The following is an 18141-nucleotide window of genomic DNA, read 5'->3' as shown; positions in this document are numbered from 1 at the left end:
TAAATTTCATGTAAACTATAATTTTATATATTAGATATTTTAAATTAAAATAATTATATCTAATGATGATAATATCAATATATAACATTTCTACCACTTACTTCCATTAAGTAATTAGCATCAGTATTGGTTTGAACATTAATTTTGTTCATGGTTTATATTTGTTTATTCCTCCAACTGTATTATCTGCAGAAGGGGAGTTATTTCTCCTATTAGCAAACAAAAAGTGATCTTTTGTGGTGTTTGAATTATTTTGCCCAACCCCTATATCTGGATATGCTGCAACAGTGGCTAATGCCACAATTAGAAGACAACAGTGAAGATTTCATTCTTAAAGAAGATGAAATTCCATCACTCCATCTTTCATTCAGATATGCACCATCACTTTAATACTGAACTTCCTGGTTGTTGGATTGGACATGCTTTTTATGACGACTCTCCTTTTTTTTCTGTGGCCTCCATGGTCACTTGTCCTAATCCCATGTGACTTTTTTTTTTTATAGCCTACATCAAAGATTGTGTACATGCCCCTCTACCATGTGTTTTAGCACAGTTGCAAAAAAGAATCATCCATGCAATCAATGATATTTATTGACAGCAAGATGTTTGAATGTATGTAGCAGGAACTTTAATACAGGATTGGCATTTGTTGCATCACTGGAGGTGGATATAAAGAGCACCTGTATGATATGATTAAAACTTGGAGAGATTCTATGCTTATTGATATGAGCCATTTTGCTATGTCTGTTTTGGTTATTATTCCATTGAGAGCAGAAACCTCAAAGAGACTTATGAATTAGAGGGACTCTGTATTAAAAAGTAATATATAGCAGGTCAGGATGGCAGATAGAATTTCTGGAAAATGCTTAAAAACTATAATTTTATAAATTTTCAATTTCAAAAGATTTAGAAAATAAAAAGCTTTAGAATATTGGTTCTGTTGACTTAGCTTGAAACCTTAAAATTGAATATTAAAATTTATTGATATCTTTGAAATTCTTGTTGAATTTTTTCCTTAATTTTGTAATACAGAGGAACCTGTTATCTGTTCAAAGAATTGCAGTTCTCTGCATTTGTAAGGCTTATAGGACCTCACCCACTAGTACCGTTTGGTAATGTCAAGATTGATCCCTGTCGACTTAGAAATTAAACACATTATTTGGCAGGAAAATCGTCACCTTACCCTGGTGAGATTATAGCGACTCAGATGTCGACAAAATAATTAAATTTTTTAAAAAATATTTATTTATTTATAAAATAATTAGAGTAGGTAAGATTCCCCCCAGTTTGACCTTGATTGATGATATCAAAAAATTCAGCATTGACAAAAATACTCTCCCATCAGCTTGCCTCTGACATTTACTTTGAAGATCCTGGTGAGATCATCCCAAGTTTAGAATTTACACTGATGGTTCCAAAATGGGTGATGATGTGAGTGCCGCTTTTGTAGTTTACTCCGACATAGGCCACGAGCTTCACAGTGCATGCTTCCATCTAGGTTCACACTGCTCAATAGCGCAGGTAGAAACTTTAGCTATTTATATGAGCTTAATTCACATTAGGCATAGGAAGGACAAAAGACACTACTTACACTATCGCATTTATTCTGACAGCAGGGTAGCTTTACACAGGATTGCAAAGTCTGATAACCACTTAAAACTTGTCTATCTCATACACCACATTCTCAGACACTTAGACAACAACATTAGAATAGATTTCCAATGGGTCCCGGATCATGCGAGGGTTCTCGGCAATGAGACTGCTTACTGTCTTGCCAAACAAGCTGCAAAGTCTTCAGTCACTAGTACTTTCAGTTACATTCCTACCTCATTCATCAACAATCACGTCAAGAAGCAAATCTTCATTCTCTGGCAAGACAGCTGGGACCATGAACCACTGGTAGGCTCACCTATACTTTCATCCCCAAGATTGACACTACTGCAATTCTTTGCCACTTTTACCCTAGTTACACCCTCACTCAGCTACTTACAGGATACGACAACTTTAAGCAATACTTGCATAGATTTAACCTTGGACAATCCACAATGCGATTGTGGTATTCAGGAGGACCAAACACTATTTCTCTTAGTTTTTTGCTGCAATAGATACAATCACATTAGGGATAGTTTAATGAGAGCTGCTATTCTTGAAGGGTATAACTGGCCTTGCAACCTGCACCAACTCATTCACACGTGTACAATGTTCCATCATCTACTCGTATTTATATTTCATAGTGGGACTCTTGAGAGCACTCACTCCAGGGGCACAGATGGCAACTGAACTTTTTTACTAATAATTTACAACTACTGTAGAATAGTTAGACCTTGACTTTGATGAGACAGTTAATGTGATTCTTTGCAAATAAATTTTATTCTTGTGAGATTATTGTACAGTAGCTTATGCTCTTTCTAGAGTCATTTTATAATCTATAATTATTATATAAGCAGTTGTCTGAGTTATACTTAAATCAAACAGTGGAATTTATAGGTTAGTTTTAGATTATAATTTAATTAAGGAATTTCATTTTAAATTTGTGTGGTGGTGTTATCTATAAATTTTGACTATTTTTTGTTGTTTATTTGGGTTTGTTTTTGTTATTAGAAAGTCTTTCTCTGTGGGAGGTGAGTAACAACATCTATTATTCTGTAACTGAAGACAATATTGAAACAAAGAAAATGAAAACTGAATCTACTAGCCACCCAATTGAAATGAATGGGATTTTAAGTTTTGTTGTATTTTGTGATTAGAATATTTTATTTTCATAAATATCAGTCAGTGCTCATTAGTGTTGCCACCTGTCCAGTTTTTAATTCATTGTTCGGGTTAACAATTAATTATGTCTGGGATTTCAGAGAAATTTTGAAATTATGATGAAACAAAATACTAGCAAATATTTTTATAAATTTATTTTATTTTAACAGCAAAAGACTTTGCACTCTCACCAAAAGTTAATTCACTATCTTTAAAACTAAGTTATTTCATTTTTTAATTTAAGTTGCTCCTACACAAGTCCCTAACTGGTTTAGAACTGGTGTGCACATTATTCTTTGCATGGTAAAATAACATTGTGCATGTGCAATGTTATTTTACCATGCATCAGGAACTTCTGTTCAAACAAACCTGACCTGCTGTCCGGGTCAGCAATTTTGAAAAGATGGCAACACTAGTGCTCATTGTATTGAATATTTCATCTCATAAGTGGAAAAGAGATATAAAAGAAAACAGCTTATTAAAGCAGATACATAAAGATCATACTATATTACAAACTGTTATATTAGTTTCTTATATTTAGAAATTTTTTTCTATTTCATTAAGAGTTGATAATCACTGATGTAAGGTAACTTGAAAACTTGGCTTTTGGCAAACATTTTGCATTACTTGCATACTGTATATTAAGATAATTTACATAGTCTGTTGTATCTGTAGAGTTTAAAACATAAATCATTTGTATTGGATATATCTACCATTACATAACACAAACTCAATGATAGAATTTTACTTTCCAGTAAAAAAATAAACAATATCATTGTGATTAATTTATGACTAGATTATAGTGTGCTGTATATCCAGTTTTCAAACTAATCCTTTTCATAGTATGCAAAAAAAATAAGATATAATTTATTGATTCTTTATTTTAGTTTTTATTAAAGTTTGAATTTACATGGTTCACTTTTTATTATAGAATACTCCACAGTTCAGTTATTATGGTGTTTTTGATGGTCATGCTGGCATTCGAGCTGCTAATTATGCTGCTTCTCATTTACATGAGAATATTGTTAATCATCCAGACTTTACAACTGATATTACAAAAGCAATAAAAGAGGGATTTCAAATAACAGATAATCAAATTGTAGAAAGATCAAAAGGAGAGGTTTGTATAATTTAATATAAAATTATTTTAATTTCAAAAGTTACGCTATAGTTTTGGATAGCATCGCCATGTTTTATAAATAAATAACATATGTATTAAATTTACATATATTTATTTGAAATTGTTTTTCTGTTCTGATTTTTAAATTTTAGAACATAAACATAATAATTTTGTTACTCATCAAACTAGTAGTCTGCTTTCATCATTTATCTGCACATTTATGTGAATAAAAAGTGTTTTTTCTTTTCTATTTTTTAGTTTTACATACATAATATTGAATTATTGAAATTCTTCTTAGTTTAGAATTTAATTTAACATACATTATTCTCTGTGAGGTTTTACTAATTTTTTGCTAAAATTGTTTGCAAACTCTAAAAAAAAGTATTGTCATTGGGAATATATACATTTGCAAACTTTCACTAGTTCAGAAATTGGGAAGTGGGTGAAAATTGAGTTACAAGATTTTATCTAGATAGACAAACAAACAAAAGAACAGAGTAAGTTAATAAAGTGAATAATTAAGAACATTTTTGGACTCTGTCTCTACTGGTAAGAGTATAGAAAATTAATGATCTCCTTTAAGTTCAGTTTCATCAATACCACCACCATCACCACCATACTTTAATGCTAAATGTAGGTTGTTGTAATATTTATCAAGAGTATTGTACTGTAGTCTAAATATTTGAGATGAAAAATATCCTACGAAAAGTTAAAATTTGTAATGTTCGTTAAAACTCCTTGGCTTTTTGCAAAATTACAATTCTGTGCTGTTGTGGAAAGTAGGTGATAATGTGGCATGGCACATTTTTATATTCTTGTTTAGATTTATACAAAAATTAATGACACTTTACTGCTGATTTTTTTTCTTGTATATTCATTTGTTCTTTGCCTACATTGGTTAATTTTGGTCTTGATGTTCACAATTTATTGTATTTTTTTATTCAGTAAATTAACCAATGTTACATACCATAGATAAGCATCAAATTTCCTCCTTTTTTTTTAATTGAAGAACTAACCTCACATTCAGTTTCCATTCTTGTTAAGGGTATAAATAACTTGCCATTACTTTTAGTTTTGATCATATAATGATTAGTTTTCATGTAATGCACACAATCAAAAGTTTAGTCACTCCTTTTGGTGCCCTGTACATTGGGCCACCTAATATTTGTGCACAAAATAAAAAATGAAGAAAATTTAAAAAGTATTAAACATAAAGAAATCAATTATTGATGAAATAAAAATAGGGCTAGATTATGTCAGGATGCAAATTGCCTGGGATAGCCATGGAACAGAAATAATAAAAAAATGAGAGAGGAAGATCAGGAGAAACCTGGAAAGAAGGTATATAAAAAATAATGGAGTAGAGAGACATTATGGAAGAAAATAAGTATGAATAGAACAGAGTGGAAAAGTTATCTGAAGTAACATACTCTGAGAACCTATATCCGGTGTGATGAAACAAAAAACAAAAGAAAAAGGCTAAGGTAACCAGGCGAAGCTCCTCTGCACTATATCACATGCGGAACACCTAAAATGGCTAGAAGCCATTCACATATATAAATCGACCCTCAATCACACGTGCATCAATTATAACAATGAGTTGGTTTTGTCTATAGCCTGGCAAGGGTTGATGGACTTCAAACTTTAAATGTCAAGATCTCGTACAAGTACACCTGCGTGGCTCATATAACAGATTCGAATGTTTCTCAAATTTCATTAACCGATTGCTCCATTCCATCAGAAATTCCGTTTAACACTTGAAGAACTCATAGCAATTTGAAAACATTTGTGGTGAACTTTTTCTTTTGTTTTTTTCGTCACACCAGATATAGTTTCTCAGAATATGTTATTTAATACATTCCGGTGTTTTGTGGTGGTGTTATCTGAAGATATCAGATTCTAAATCATAATTACACACACACACACATACATATATATATATATATGTTTTGATCTGATCATTTGCTGAATCAATTAACACCACCACAAAACAAAAAGTAGCAAAATTGATAATATACATTATTCTTTAAAATTTCTTTTAAAATTAAAGTAAACGTGTAGAATGTATTTTTATATATCATTACTTTAAAGCATTGCTTTAATATAAAAACATATAAAATTAGTTGCATGAAAAATGTAAAAATAATAATAATTATTCCAAGGATATACTAAGGGAGGTAATCTGTTTGGACTGTGAATGGCTTGTGTGTGAAGAAGAGGGGTTGTATTTATTTTATGTAATGTGCTTCCCTCCACACAAATACACAGCTAATACTTTATTGCACTCAGTTCACTTCATTACACTAGATAGTAATAAGAGCTGTCTTAAAAAAATGTTTTATTTTATTGCTATTGATGGAGTCATATGTGATAAAAGTAGATATTTTTTAATATTTACATGTGAATAAAAAGAGTTCTAATAAAATTTCATTAGATTAAATGTAATTTCATAAGAATAATGATCAATTTTTTAAATATATTTTAATTTTTAATAATTTTATGGTTCTGCTTTGTTTTAAGAATAATTTTTGTAATTGTCTATAACTGATAAATTATTTTTGGTCCTTTCAGAATACTAAAAGTGGATGCACAGTAGTATGTTCATTTATTCAGGAGAATGCTTTATTTGTAGCATGGGTTGGAGATTCTCAAGCTATTCTTGTCAGAGAAGGTGACCCTTACATTATTACAAATCCTCATAAGCCTGATAGAAAGGTAAATTAAACATGCCAAATATATTATTTTAAAATATAGTTAGTTTATAAGTAAACATTTTATGTTGTTTAATGTATTTTCTTTAACTACAGGAAATTAATAAATTAAAAAATATAAACATCTAAATCAGAACAATGTCAATCACTTAGTGATAGTATGCCAAAAAAGAATAAAATCTGTAATTCAGAATAAAGGAGATTTAACCCAACTATTAGAATAAAATATTTTAAATTTTTTGAACATTGTTCACCTAAGTAAAAACTTATGACTTTTTAGCACCTTATTTAGAAATTAATATTTTTAGATAAAAAATATCGCCAAAAGACCAGACTAAATATCCCCATATTTAATTTTTTTGTATTATTTTTATTTCACCTAGTTATTGTCATTTAAGAGTAGGCACTTTGTGATGGTGTTAAATTATTCTAAACTTTTTCAACTGTATAATAATATCAAACATCAAATAATAAACTAACTTCTTAACAATTATTAGTACAGTAGAGCATCATTTATCCAAATCAATTGGGGACTGGGGTTGTTCGGATACTGATTTTTTGGACAACCAATTATGTACGAAAAAATATATTAACCTATCCGATGTTGAAATTTTTCTCTGTTGCGTGTTGCTTCGTGTTGAATTTTTGTCGATTTTAAGCCTAATGAAAATTTTTATAATAATAATCGAGGCTATTGTATCATTAAAAATTATTTCTTTATTTTGTACAAACAAAATAAATATATTGAAAAATATAAATACAAAAAAATTATACTTTAGAAGTTAATCTAATATCAAAAACGTTCAATTCAGCACAACAGTCCGACTGGAATGCTTTCGTTTAACCGATGTTTCGGTTGACCAGTTTTTGGATAAATGATGCTCTTCTGTATTATCTTATTACTGTTACTAATTAATGACATTTATTTTTAAGTTGCAAACATAATATGTTTTGATAATTACTTTTAGAAAACAGAAATTGAAGGAAAAATACTCAAAATAAAATGTCATTCAATTAAAGTGAAAGAACTTTTTAATTAAACAAATACAATGATTCTTTCATAGCAGTACAGTTAGCAACTAGCCTTATTTGCCAACTTTTCTGATGCACTATAATTTTTATCTTTTCTTTACCACTATTTATTTATTATTTTTTTAGTTTATCATCATCATTCTACTTGTTTTTTGGTTTTATTTTTCTTACTTACTGTACATATTTAGTCATTGTAGTTTAGAATACTATTATTACTATCTTTTTTAAAACTAATTTTATTAAAATTTGGCAAGATTTTCAGGGAGAGAATGCGTGTGTGTGTGTGTGCAATTTTCATATTGACAATTGCACCCTGTATTGAGTTTTATTTCCCAGTCCACAAACCAGTTTCCTTTCTCTCTTACATACCAGTTCATGCAATTACTGACTACAAACTTTTAAAACATCTGTACAACTTTAACACTGGTAATGTCTGGTACAATAGAAAGGAACTTTTTTCCATTGTGAACATTTTTAAACTATGTTTGGAAAACTGATTTAGCAGTTCCAAATGTTTCAGGAGTTGCAGATTATTTGCAAAGACCTACACCTACAGTTGCTGATTCTTATTTTAATGCTTAACAAGTTTAGTTATTAATGTAGCTTATTTCTCTTTGTGGTTAATTTTGAATATACATATCATACTTTTTCAATTAAGTGTTAGTATTTCCTTTATTGTTCCTTTCTGCTGTAATTTTAACAAAATCATTATCATTCAAAATATGAAAAATTGATTTCATTTCAGTCTTTACCTATTTAGTAATATCTGCAATGTGTCTCAAATACATTTATATCGTTGAGTAATTTGAAAAGCTCTATTAAAGTACCAGGATAGTAGTTTTATTGCACAGTTTCATTTATAGATTATATTTTAATAATCAATTTGTATGCAATATGTCATATTTGAGAAATTATACATATTTAATATAACTCTAATTATTATTATTTTATAACATCTATCCTCCAACTAATGCCGAATGTTATCGGGCTAGAAATGGCTATAATATTTGGCATTAGTTGGAGGATAGCTTTATAATATATTGGGTTTGATGATGATGTTTGTTTATTTATAACATCTCTCTAACTTTCTGCTTATAATGTAGAATAAAGAAAAAAGCAGAAAAAAAGAAAAGCATACTTGAAATGATTTGAAACACTCCTTGATTCTTTGATTGATTAATATCAGAAATTCCATTAATCTACAAGAAAATTGATTTTACATCTAAATATATTTTTTCTAATAGATGAATTGAAACATTTTCTAGTAATAAATTAACTTTTCCTGTAAAATTATTTCATAAATGATTTTTATATGAAACAAATATAGAATTAAGCTATTTTTAAAATTGAAAGGTAGTTATTTATTTTAACCAATTTTTGATTTTGGAAATACAGTAGAGTCTCCATAACTGGAACTCAAGCAACTGACAAAAATTTGAAGAAATAATACTTTAAATAAAAATTAAAATAAAATTAATTTCTATCAGAAATTCTAAGTTTAAAGTTGGCATGCTGTGAGTAAACTCATGCTTTGCACACACAAGCTACATTTATTCAGCCCCATGGGTACTAGTTAACTGAGTCTACTGTTTATGTATGATTCTAAAACTATAACTATTTAATATTTCTTTATCATAATATGATAAGATGTTTTTTTATAAATGTAGATGTTTTCTTTTAAATACAGTAAAATCTTGCTCATGTGTCCATCTTTGATATTCCCTTGTAAAATTGTGAAAGTTTTAATATAAATCAAACTCCATCAAGATGGAGTTTGATTTATATTAAACTTGGCCACCTCGCTTAATTAAGTGGCCAAGATTGGGGTGTCATTAATTGATATTTATCTCCATTTATGTAACCAATGGAATAGGAAAACCCAATGTTTCCAAACTCAACATATTATTTAAGTACTGTAAATGGAATTGACCTTTGTTGCTATAGTTTTGCAAGTTCCCACAGGTTACATTCATAAAAAAATAAATGTATCAGGCATTCAGTTTTTTTATATAAACAAATAGTAAAAAATAATTATATTTTTGTAGTTATTTTGTACTTGTTGTTGCAATACAATATTGTTAAATAATATTATGTAAATATGCAATCACAAACATTTTCATAAAACATAGTTATTCCATTGCTAATGCATTATGATAATTACAGTGTCTTAATTGCTTGCTTTTGCTGAAAATTTCGTATAAAAACATTTTGTATTTTGTATTACAGCTAAAAAGTAAACCACATACGGTATTCACTGATGATCTTGACTGTACAGGAAATGCCTTATCTTCAAACTCCATGTTATCTGACTCATCACTATATTAAGCTGAATAATCAGAAATCTACTATATATATATATAATTTAATTTTTAAAATTTATAATATACATAAATTATATGATTATGTTCATATTTATTTTAGTTTTATATTCTCTTTACAGGATGAAAGAGAGAGAATAGAAGAGCTAAATGGATGTGTAATGTACTTAGGAACTTGGAGAGTAAATGGAACTTTAGCAGTTTCAAGAGCCTTAGGTATGATAAGTTTATATTGTAATACTGTTTGTTTTATAAGTTTAATTATATAATTTTTGAATTTTGTGAAAATTTTATTCTTATATAAGGATATCTGGTGCAAAACAGCAAAATATTTTCTGATAGAAGAGAAGTACACTTGGGATAGTATTTTTGATGCTATTCAATTCAAAACATTCTTAATCTATTTTATTTCATTTCATTTTTTATGTGAACTTTGTTTACAGACTAGTTTCTTTTTATTCTAAGCCCTCACAGACCAGTATTTTTATGAAATTAAATAAAAGAATTAGTAAGAAAAATACAATAACAAAATTTGATTCTAATCATTTTGAAGAAATAGGTTTGTGGATCATTTTCAAATACTGTCCTATACACACAAGCGAAGGATTCTTTGTGTTTTTGCAATAATTTTTGTGAACTGTGTATTTGCATTTTTTTACTGGATGCTCACCCTCTCATGTTTAAAAACCAAAGTATTTTATCTAGGTCGTTTGAATTGTTCTTGTGTATTGTCAGGATTAAAGATAAATAGTGCCAAGAAAAGTAAAGCTTTTGAATTAAATTTCAAGTTGAAATTCCAAAATCACACGGGAGCTCGATATAAGTTTTAATCCATTCCACGTGAAAACAGATGATTATTCGAAAATTAGAATTTGGAGAAACTCATAAGTGTAATCAACGGAGTGGATTCGACTGTTAAGAATTGGCAAAAAAGTTCTCAATTGTCCAGCTTTACATGAACAAATCATGTTGTCGATTTTACAAGATTTTTCCTTAAAGTTTATAAAGCCAGTAATTTTTGTAGTACAACATGTGCATTTATGTGCATTTGATATTTTATTTGTGTTGAAACGAAATAAAATTAGAATTGTATTAATAAATCTAATTTTCTTTATTTTGATCTTTAAAGTCGCACCTCGTCCTATATGCGAGATTATCTTATACACGAGTAAATATGGTAATTTTCTGGGCTGATTTCAATTGCCAGCGGTACTAAATGTTTAAGTAATGAAGAGATGTATAAGTTATAAAATAAAATGTTTTTAAAGACATTTTTAAATTGTTTTATTACTGTAATACAGTAAAATCTTACTAAATTGAACTGCATTAACTTGAAGTTGTCTACAGGCCCCATAAACAGTATATAGAGTTGTAATATGGTCTCATTAAATTGAAATTGTCGGTACTTTTAACTCAAACCTATTTTTTCATGTATCCTCCACCCGTTGAAGACAATCTTTATTTTCTCTTATATTCTATGTGAATAAATATTATTGAGATAAACAATATCTCAATCATATTTATTATTCATCATATTGTATTTATACATTCAATCATTACATTATTCAATCATATCATATTTATACAGCTCTCTGCTAAACACAACAACATGCCATTATAACCTCATGTCAGCATACTTTTACTGATAAAGTGCGCTGGTGGCATTATGATTGGAGCACAAAGTGGTGCCTTGACAACACACTCTAAAAAGCCATTAAAATGTACAAAGTTTGTAATCATTCTATGAACAAATTCTTGAGAAAAATTTTGATAATGGGAAATTTTGCCCACAAAACAATTTGAGAAAATTAGATATTAAACTTGTTAAAATTGGGATTTTTACCTCTCAAATTTCAACTTAATGAGGTTTTATGTATATAAAATTGTACACATATACTGTATTATTATAGGAATATTTTTATAAGTTTTTTTTTAATTTGAATTATGAAATCAAAACAATTCTGATAGTGAACTCTACATCTGCCTTGACTTCATTTTTGTGTGCTTGTCTGCCAATTGTACTGTGATTTCATATACAGCAAATGAAAATTTGTTTACAATATTTCCTATACAGTGGAACCTCGCTTAACGAGCATAATTCGTTCCAGTCTTACTCATAATGCAAAACAATTTTACCCAAAGAAATTAATGTAAAATATGATAATGTGTTCCATACCAAAAAATATACTCAAATATTTTATGTATAATGTTTGTACAAAGAAAATTATACAATAAACATTGTTAAGGAGCGTGACTCATCATCTTTTCTTCTAGCGTGGAATAAACCAACCTGAAATGTGAATTTGATTTGCAGAAAACAAAAACATCACAGACAATATGTATGATAAACACACGAAACAATATGCCAAATTCTTGGGCTATGTAAAGACTATACTTAAATAATAGAAATTAATTAATCTGCTAGAGGTAGACAGTTATGCTTCCATCTCGTATTAAATTTAATAATTATAAATAGTTAATTTTTAATTCGGAGGTTTCTAAAATTTAATTTGGAATTGGTCATTAAATTTAATACGAGATGGCAGATAACTGCACACTTCTAGTCAAATTAATTAATTTCTAATATTTATTTATAGCCTTTACATAACCCAAGAATTTGGCATATCGTTTGGTGTGTTTATTATATAATGGGCTATGGTTGTTGATGTTTATACATAATGTGTTGGAAAAGGTTTGGAAAAATGTGTGATCACAATTGACACTAAGATGCTGGCTGAACAAGTGCTAGATGGAGCATGCGCACAATCCGGGTCTTCTCCTCTCCTGGCCACTTGTTATGTGAAAATTTGCTTGCTAAGAGAGTCATTTTTTCACAATTTATTTTGCTCATTATGCAAAACATTTGTTATGCGAGGTGCTTGTTAAGCGAGGTTCCACTGTATTTTATTTATTATGACTTTTCCTAAAGAAGTGGTGTTGCTCTTGAAAATGTGGCAAAACATAAGAAACTGGTTTTAAGTCTTAAGAAGAAGGTAGAAATTCTTGATAAATTGAAATATCAAAGGACTTAATAATAATAAACCCCATCAAGCAACATCAACTCAATGTTTTCAAACTATTTGTAACTCCTCCATAATCACTGTAGAATGCAAGACTAATGCTTTAATATAATTAAACATATAAATAAAATATACATAAGTTATTATTTGGTTATTAAATCATTTGCAAAAGTTCATATATTTCCTAGATAGCAACATGTTTCAGCTCAACCATATTGGCTCAGTCTACAGGACCTTAACTTGATTTTTCCATAGGCCTTCCTAATTGTTATTCATGAGATTTCTAAGGAATCTAATCCTCATGAATACCAAGACTTACCTGTATTAATATTTCTCTATTTAGAACAGGAGGAATATTGCAGTTATATTAAGACATTAAAATTTATTATACTCTGAATAAAGAAATTTAAAATATATAGCTTAATTGACAATTAGATAAAAGTTCAAACTAATCAAATTTATTAAATAATTTATATTTGATTTTTGTGTGTAAATTTATAAAATAAATCTAAATTAAATATCTCTTTTTTTATTTAGGCGATCCTGAACACAAACCTTATGTTAGCGCAGAACCAGATGTTGTCAAAATTCCTTTACAAGGTAATGAAGATTTCTTTGTATTGGCTTGTGATGGGTTATGGGATAGGCTGAATCCATCAGATGTAGCATCAGCCATATATAGTTACATTGTAGAACATCCATTTGATGATTATGAAGATGTGGCTTCAAGATTAGTACAACAAGCAAAAGAACATGGCTCTAGTGATAACATAACTGCTATTGTAATATTTTTGAAAGATCCAAAGGAACTTGCTTCAAATCCAAAAAATCCTCCTTCGCATTCATTTTTATTAGATGGTACCAAAGTTGATAGTTGGTACCAAGGTTCATGGAATGGTTCTTCTGAAAATGACAATATTGGATTTAATCCATTTAGTGAAACTGCCATTAAACCTAACAGTTTAGAAGGTTTGTCTAAAATCAGCAAGTCACCTGAAACATCAGAATTAACAAATTTTTATTTCCATCCACTTGAAGGTGAAGGTGGTGAAGATTTTGAAACAAATGGATTTAAAGATACATGTCAATCAGGTTTAAAAAGCATGATGCCTGAAACTACAGCATTCAGTGAATTACCTACCCCACCAATTGATGAACTGTTGGCTAGTGAACAATTTCAAATGCAAAATGATGATTTAGATTCAGCTAAAATCTCTTTTACTTCTTATGAAACTCATGAAAGTAAATCTACAACTTCTGTAACATTAGCTGATTCTGGCATATTAGATCAAGAAAATTCCCAAAGTAAACCATCTGATGGTAATTTTCAAGATATTCAATTAATTAATTTTGATTCAAAGGAAGATATGAAAATTGAAGAAGTTAATAGTGATACAGCAATTGAAATGGCATCTGAAATTGTTAACAATGCAATTGAATTAGCTGTTAATCAAGTTTTGATAAGAACAACTTCACAATCACCCCAACATCCTGATGATTCTGGTTTGGAAGAAGGGCCCTTAGAAGAGAGTGATGTGTCTGTTGAAAGTAATTCTCCAGAATTTGATATTAAAAATACAAAAGAAATAGAAAGTATATCTTTTGATAATGTTAATTTAGCTAGTGCTCAAGATAATAAAAATATAAATTATGAGTATCAAACTTTCAAACATTTTGAAACACTATCTGAAAATACTGTTTTAGAGAAAACTGAATTGGCAGTTGGCAATGCAGATTCTAGAGAATCTTGTAATATTAAGAACTCAAATGACACTGGAGAAAAATTGATTGATTTCAATCAAAGTTTCAATGAAAATAAACCATCAAATATAACAGAAACAAATTTATTACTCAGTACTAATAATGGTGCATTGTTAGAACCAATTCATGTTGAAAATATTGCATTAGGTGCAAATTCAACTACTATAATTTCTGAACCAAAGAAAGATGATTTTATAAATCACACTAACAGTCCAATGGAAATGATTTCTGCCAATAATTTAGAAAAATCTGATTTATTAACTGAAAGTGTTGAGGGTGAAAATTCAAAAAATCCAGAATTTGAAACAAAACCAAATGAACTTGTTTCAATTGGTGACTGTCTACCTGTGGAAAATGTGCAATATAATATTCCTGCACAATCTAGTCTACCCACTGAAGTAGGTCAGTTACTTGAACAACTTGCAGATAAAGAAGAAAAAACACTTTCAGATTCACTTTCAGCAGATCAGTCTGCAACTACTATTGATTTAGTTGTAATTCCTGATGGAGTTCCTGAAGCAGAAGGAGTCACTGAAGATGTAGATTCTGATTCTGAAAAAGATGGCGGTTGGAGCTATATACAAGGTGGAAAACCAGATTTATCCTCAAAAAATTCTACACCTCAGGTAACACAAGGCAAAACTGCAGTGAAATCTAAAAAGTTACCAGTTGTTTCTCCTATAACTAGACCCTCTAAACTAACAAAGAAAGAGCCTGCAAAATCTACAGTTGATGTAAAACCTACACCAAAAAATAATGTTTTAAAGAAGAAAGTTCTTCCAGAGAAAACTGTAAAAGAAAAATTGGACAAATCAGTATCATCAGTAACTAAATCTAATATACAAAAGGTATCTACAGCACCTAATATACAAAAGGTATCTACAACACCTAATATACAAAAGGTATCTACAACACCTAATATACAAAAGATATCTTCAGCACCTAAAACATCAAAAGTAACACTCGATCAAAAGAAATCTGTCCAGTCAAAAGAGCCTGTGCAGTCCAGACCAAAATCAGCTCCATTAATATCTACTATCAGAGTTTCTGGTACAAAAACAAATATAACATCAGTTCAAAAGACAAGTGCCACAACCCGAACAATTTCCAGACCACAAAAAACTTCAACTACTACAGAAAGTATTAGCTCAACTACCAATTCTTCTAACATTACTACTCATCCTGTAAAAAAATTAGATCAAAAACCATCTTTAACAGTTTCACAGAGATCATCATTAAAAACAGTTTCTACCACCAGCCATTCAACTTCAAATACTCAATCAAAATCATTACCCCAAACATCAAGAATATTGCCAAGTAAATCATCTATAAAGCACTCGGATGTAAAACAAACTAAAGATAGTGCAAATAAAAATATTTCATCCAAACCTTCTGCAGTTGCTCCTAAGGAATTGGCAACACAGAGAAGACCTGTTCCCATTAAGAAGTCTAGTTCTATTCAAAATTCTTTATCTCAAACTTCAAGAAATGTGCAGAGATCTGTACCTTCCACACAAAAAACAATGTCTCGTTCTATGCCTTCTACTCAAAAACCAGTGCCCACTTCAAAATTTGGTAGCAAAACTGGAATAACATCTGAAGTGGGAACTAACTTAAAATCAAAACAAATTGGAAACAGATCAAAATCTACTGACAAACCCAAAGAATGTCATCAGCCAGATCAAGAAAAAGGCACTTTAGAACAGCTAACAAAAGAAGTTCTTGTCGATCCTACCGCTTCAGATAAGGAATCTGAAATTGTTTGTTCAACACAAGAAAGTGAACCAGTTCAGAAGTAAATCCCAAAGTTATCTTTTGCATATGAATGCAAATTTTATAAATATATATCTAGTCTGAAATCCTTGCAGATGTCTGTCAGTCATTGCCAAATTTGGGCAGTGAACCCAAATGTTTCCCATGTCCATATAATTGCAATAACATGGCTGATCCATAAATAGCTCAAATTGGTTTAAAAGAAACTATTGTGTTTTTATCAAATATACATTCAAAGAGACTATCTAGAAATCACCTGTATGCTTCCAAACTAAGGATTTGCCTTGATAACATTGAACTTTTTCCCATTTAACTATAAAAGTTTTTAACTTTAGTGCTTATTCACTAAGAAAGAAAAACAATTTTCCAATAAACAACCACGCTCCAGACTGTATTTCAAAAATCTGCATTCAGATTGCAAAATATTATTGAAACCAATGTCGTTTCAATAAATGACACTACATTAATTGTACTTATTAATGGGAAAAGCTTTAATCACAAGTTAAATTTTATCATTAACAATTTGAAATTTTGTGTGCATACATTGATGATTTGAAAATTTTCTACGTTATATTCCCATTTTATATTTTTCTGATCGCTTTCTCGTGTCATTATTTTATGGATCTTCCGAAATCATTTAAATTTAAATAAAAGTGGCATAAAGTCATCAGAATGATAGATTCATAAATGTTTTATACTTTTGGAAAAGAGAAATTTCAATCTCAATTTTTGCAAATAAAAATTAATTTGGAAATGAATTTTTGAGTAGCTGTTGTAAATTTTACTATGGGGACTATTCTTTAATATTTTTTGTCCCTATAAATGGCTATATAGATTCTTAAAAAGTGAATTTGTATCATGTTACTAAAGAATTTGATGAATTGTTGTTTTGAGGTTGGCAGAAAGATATAATTCTTGTTTTCTTTAATAATCTTGAAGTTTATATATATATATAAAAACTTTAGATTTTTTTTTGTAATTTTAAAGAAAATTTTATTGGGCAGCTCAAATCATATGTTTAATTTCTTCCATTTTTTTTCTTTCATTGTTAAATATTCAAAATCTTTTGATAGTAAAGTGAAATGTTTATAGAATTTAAAAAGTTGTATGCTTTGTCATCTCTTTTTCAATGACAAAGACTAAGACTTGGCTAGCAATATCTGACCACCATTTGGTGCAACTGTTAAGTTATGCCCTTTTTTTGAATAAGTGCCCTTATAGCATAGCATAAGAATAAATTGATGTCATTGAAGACAAATTAATATACTGTGTCCAAAGATCACAAAATTTATATATATAAAAAGAACTTAGCTATGTATAATTATAAAAGAGGAGGAAAATAATAGGGATTGCTGTATCTTTTATATGTTTTCATTATCAGATGTAAAGGAATGTACTATCACTGGTTAAATAAAAATTATTAAAATTATACTTTTGGCCTCTTATTATTATGACAAATTCCATATTGTGTATGTATATTATAAAATGTTATGTGTTTGTTTATTGTTTAAAAAATTGTCTTTTATCCTGATGTGTAATTAGCAACTATACTTTAATTCACTGTATTAACAGTAATTCTAATTATCCGTTTATTCCTTCTGAAATCTTTTTATACTTTATATATTTATTTCTCATATTTGATTTTAAAAAAATAT

General features: G+C 29.1%; 1 protein-coding gene across 3 annotated transcripts in view; it reads left to right on the top strand.

Annotated features, from left to right (window-relative positions):
* Positions 1–17917, top strand: part of LOC136981653 (uncharacterized) — a 56870-nt gene extending 38953 nt beyond the window's left edge. The window contains exons 4-8 of one of the 3 annotated variants that reach the window (XM_067278006.1): positions 3683–3871; positions 6443–6586; positions 10055–10148; positions 13490–15561; positions 15616–17917. In XM_067278006.1, coding sequence (XP_067134107.1) covers positions 3683–3871; positions 6443–6586; positions 10055–10148; positions 13490–15561; positions 15616–16512 — 3396 coding nt within the window. In that variant the 3' untranslated portion in view covers positions 16513–17917. Of the gene's footprint in view, positions 1–3682; positions 3872–6442; positions 6587–10054; positions 10149–13489 lie in introns of all 3 variants that reach the window. The other 2 variants (XM_067277998.1, XM_067277989.1) reach the window with 2 other exon arrangements.
* Positions 17918–18141: the final 224 nt, after the last annotated feature.

This window comes from Centruroides vittatus, unplaced genomic scaffold, assembly GCF_030686945.1.
Source record: "Centruroides vittatus isolate TY-2023 unplaced genomic scaffold, ASM3068694v2 contig_1168, whole genome shotgun sequence".
NCBI lineage: Eukaryota > Metazoa > Arthropoda > Arachnida > Scorpiones > Buthidae > Centruroides > Centruroides vittatus.
This window is presented reverse-complemented; position numbering and strand designations above follow the sequence as displayed.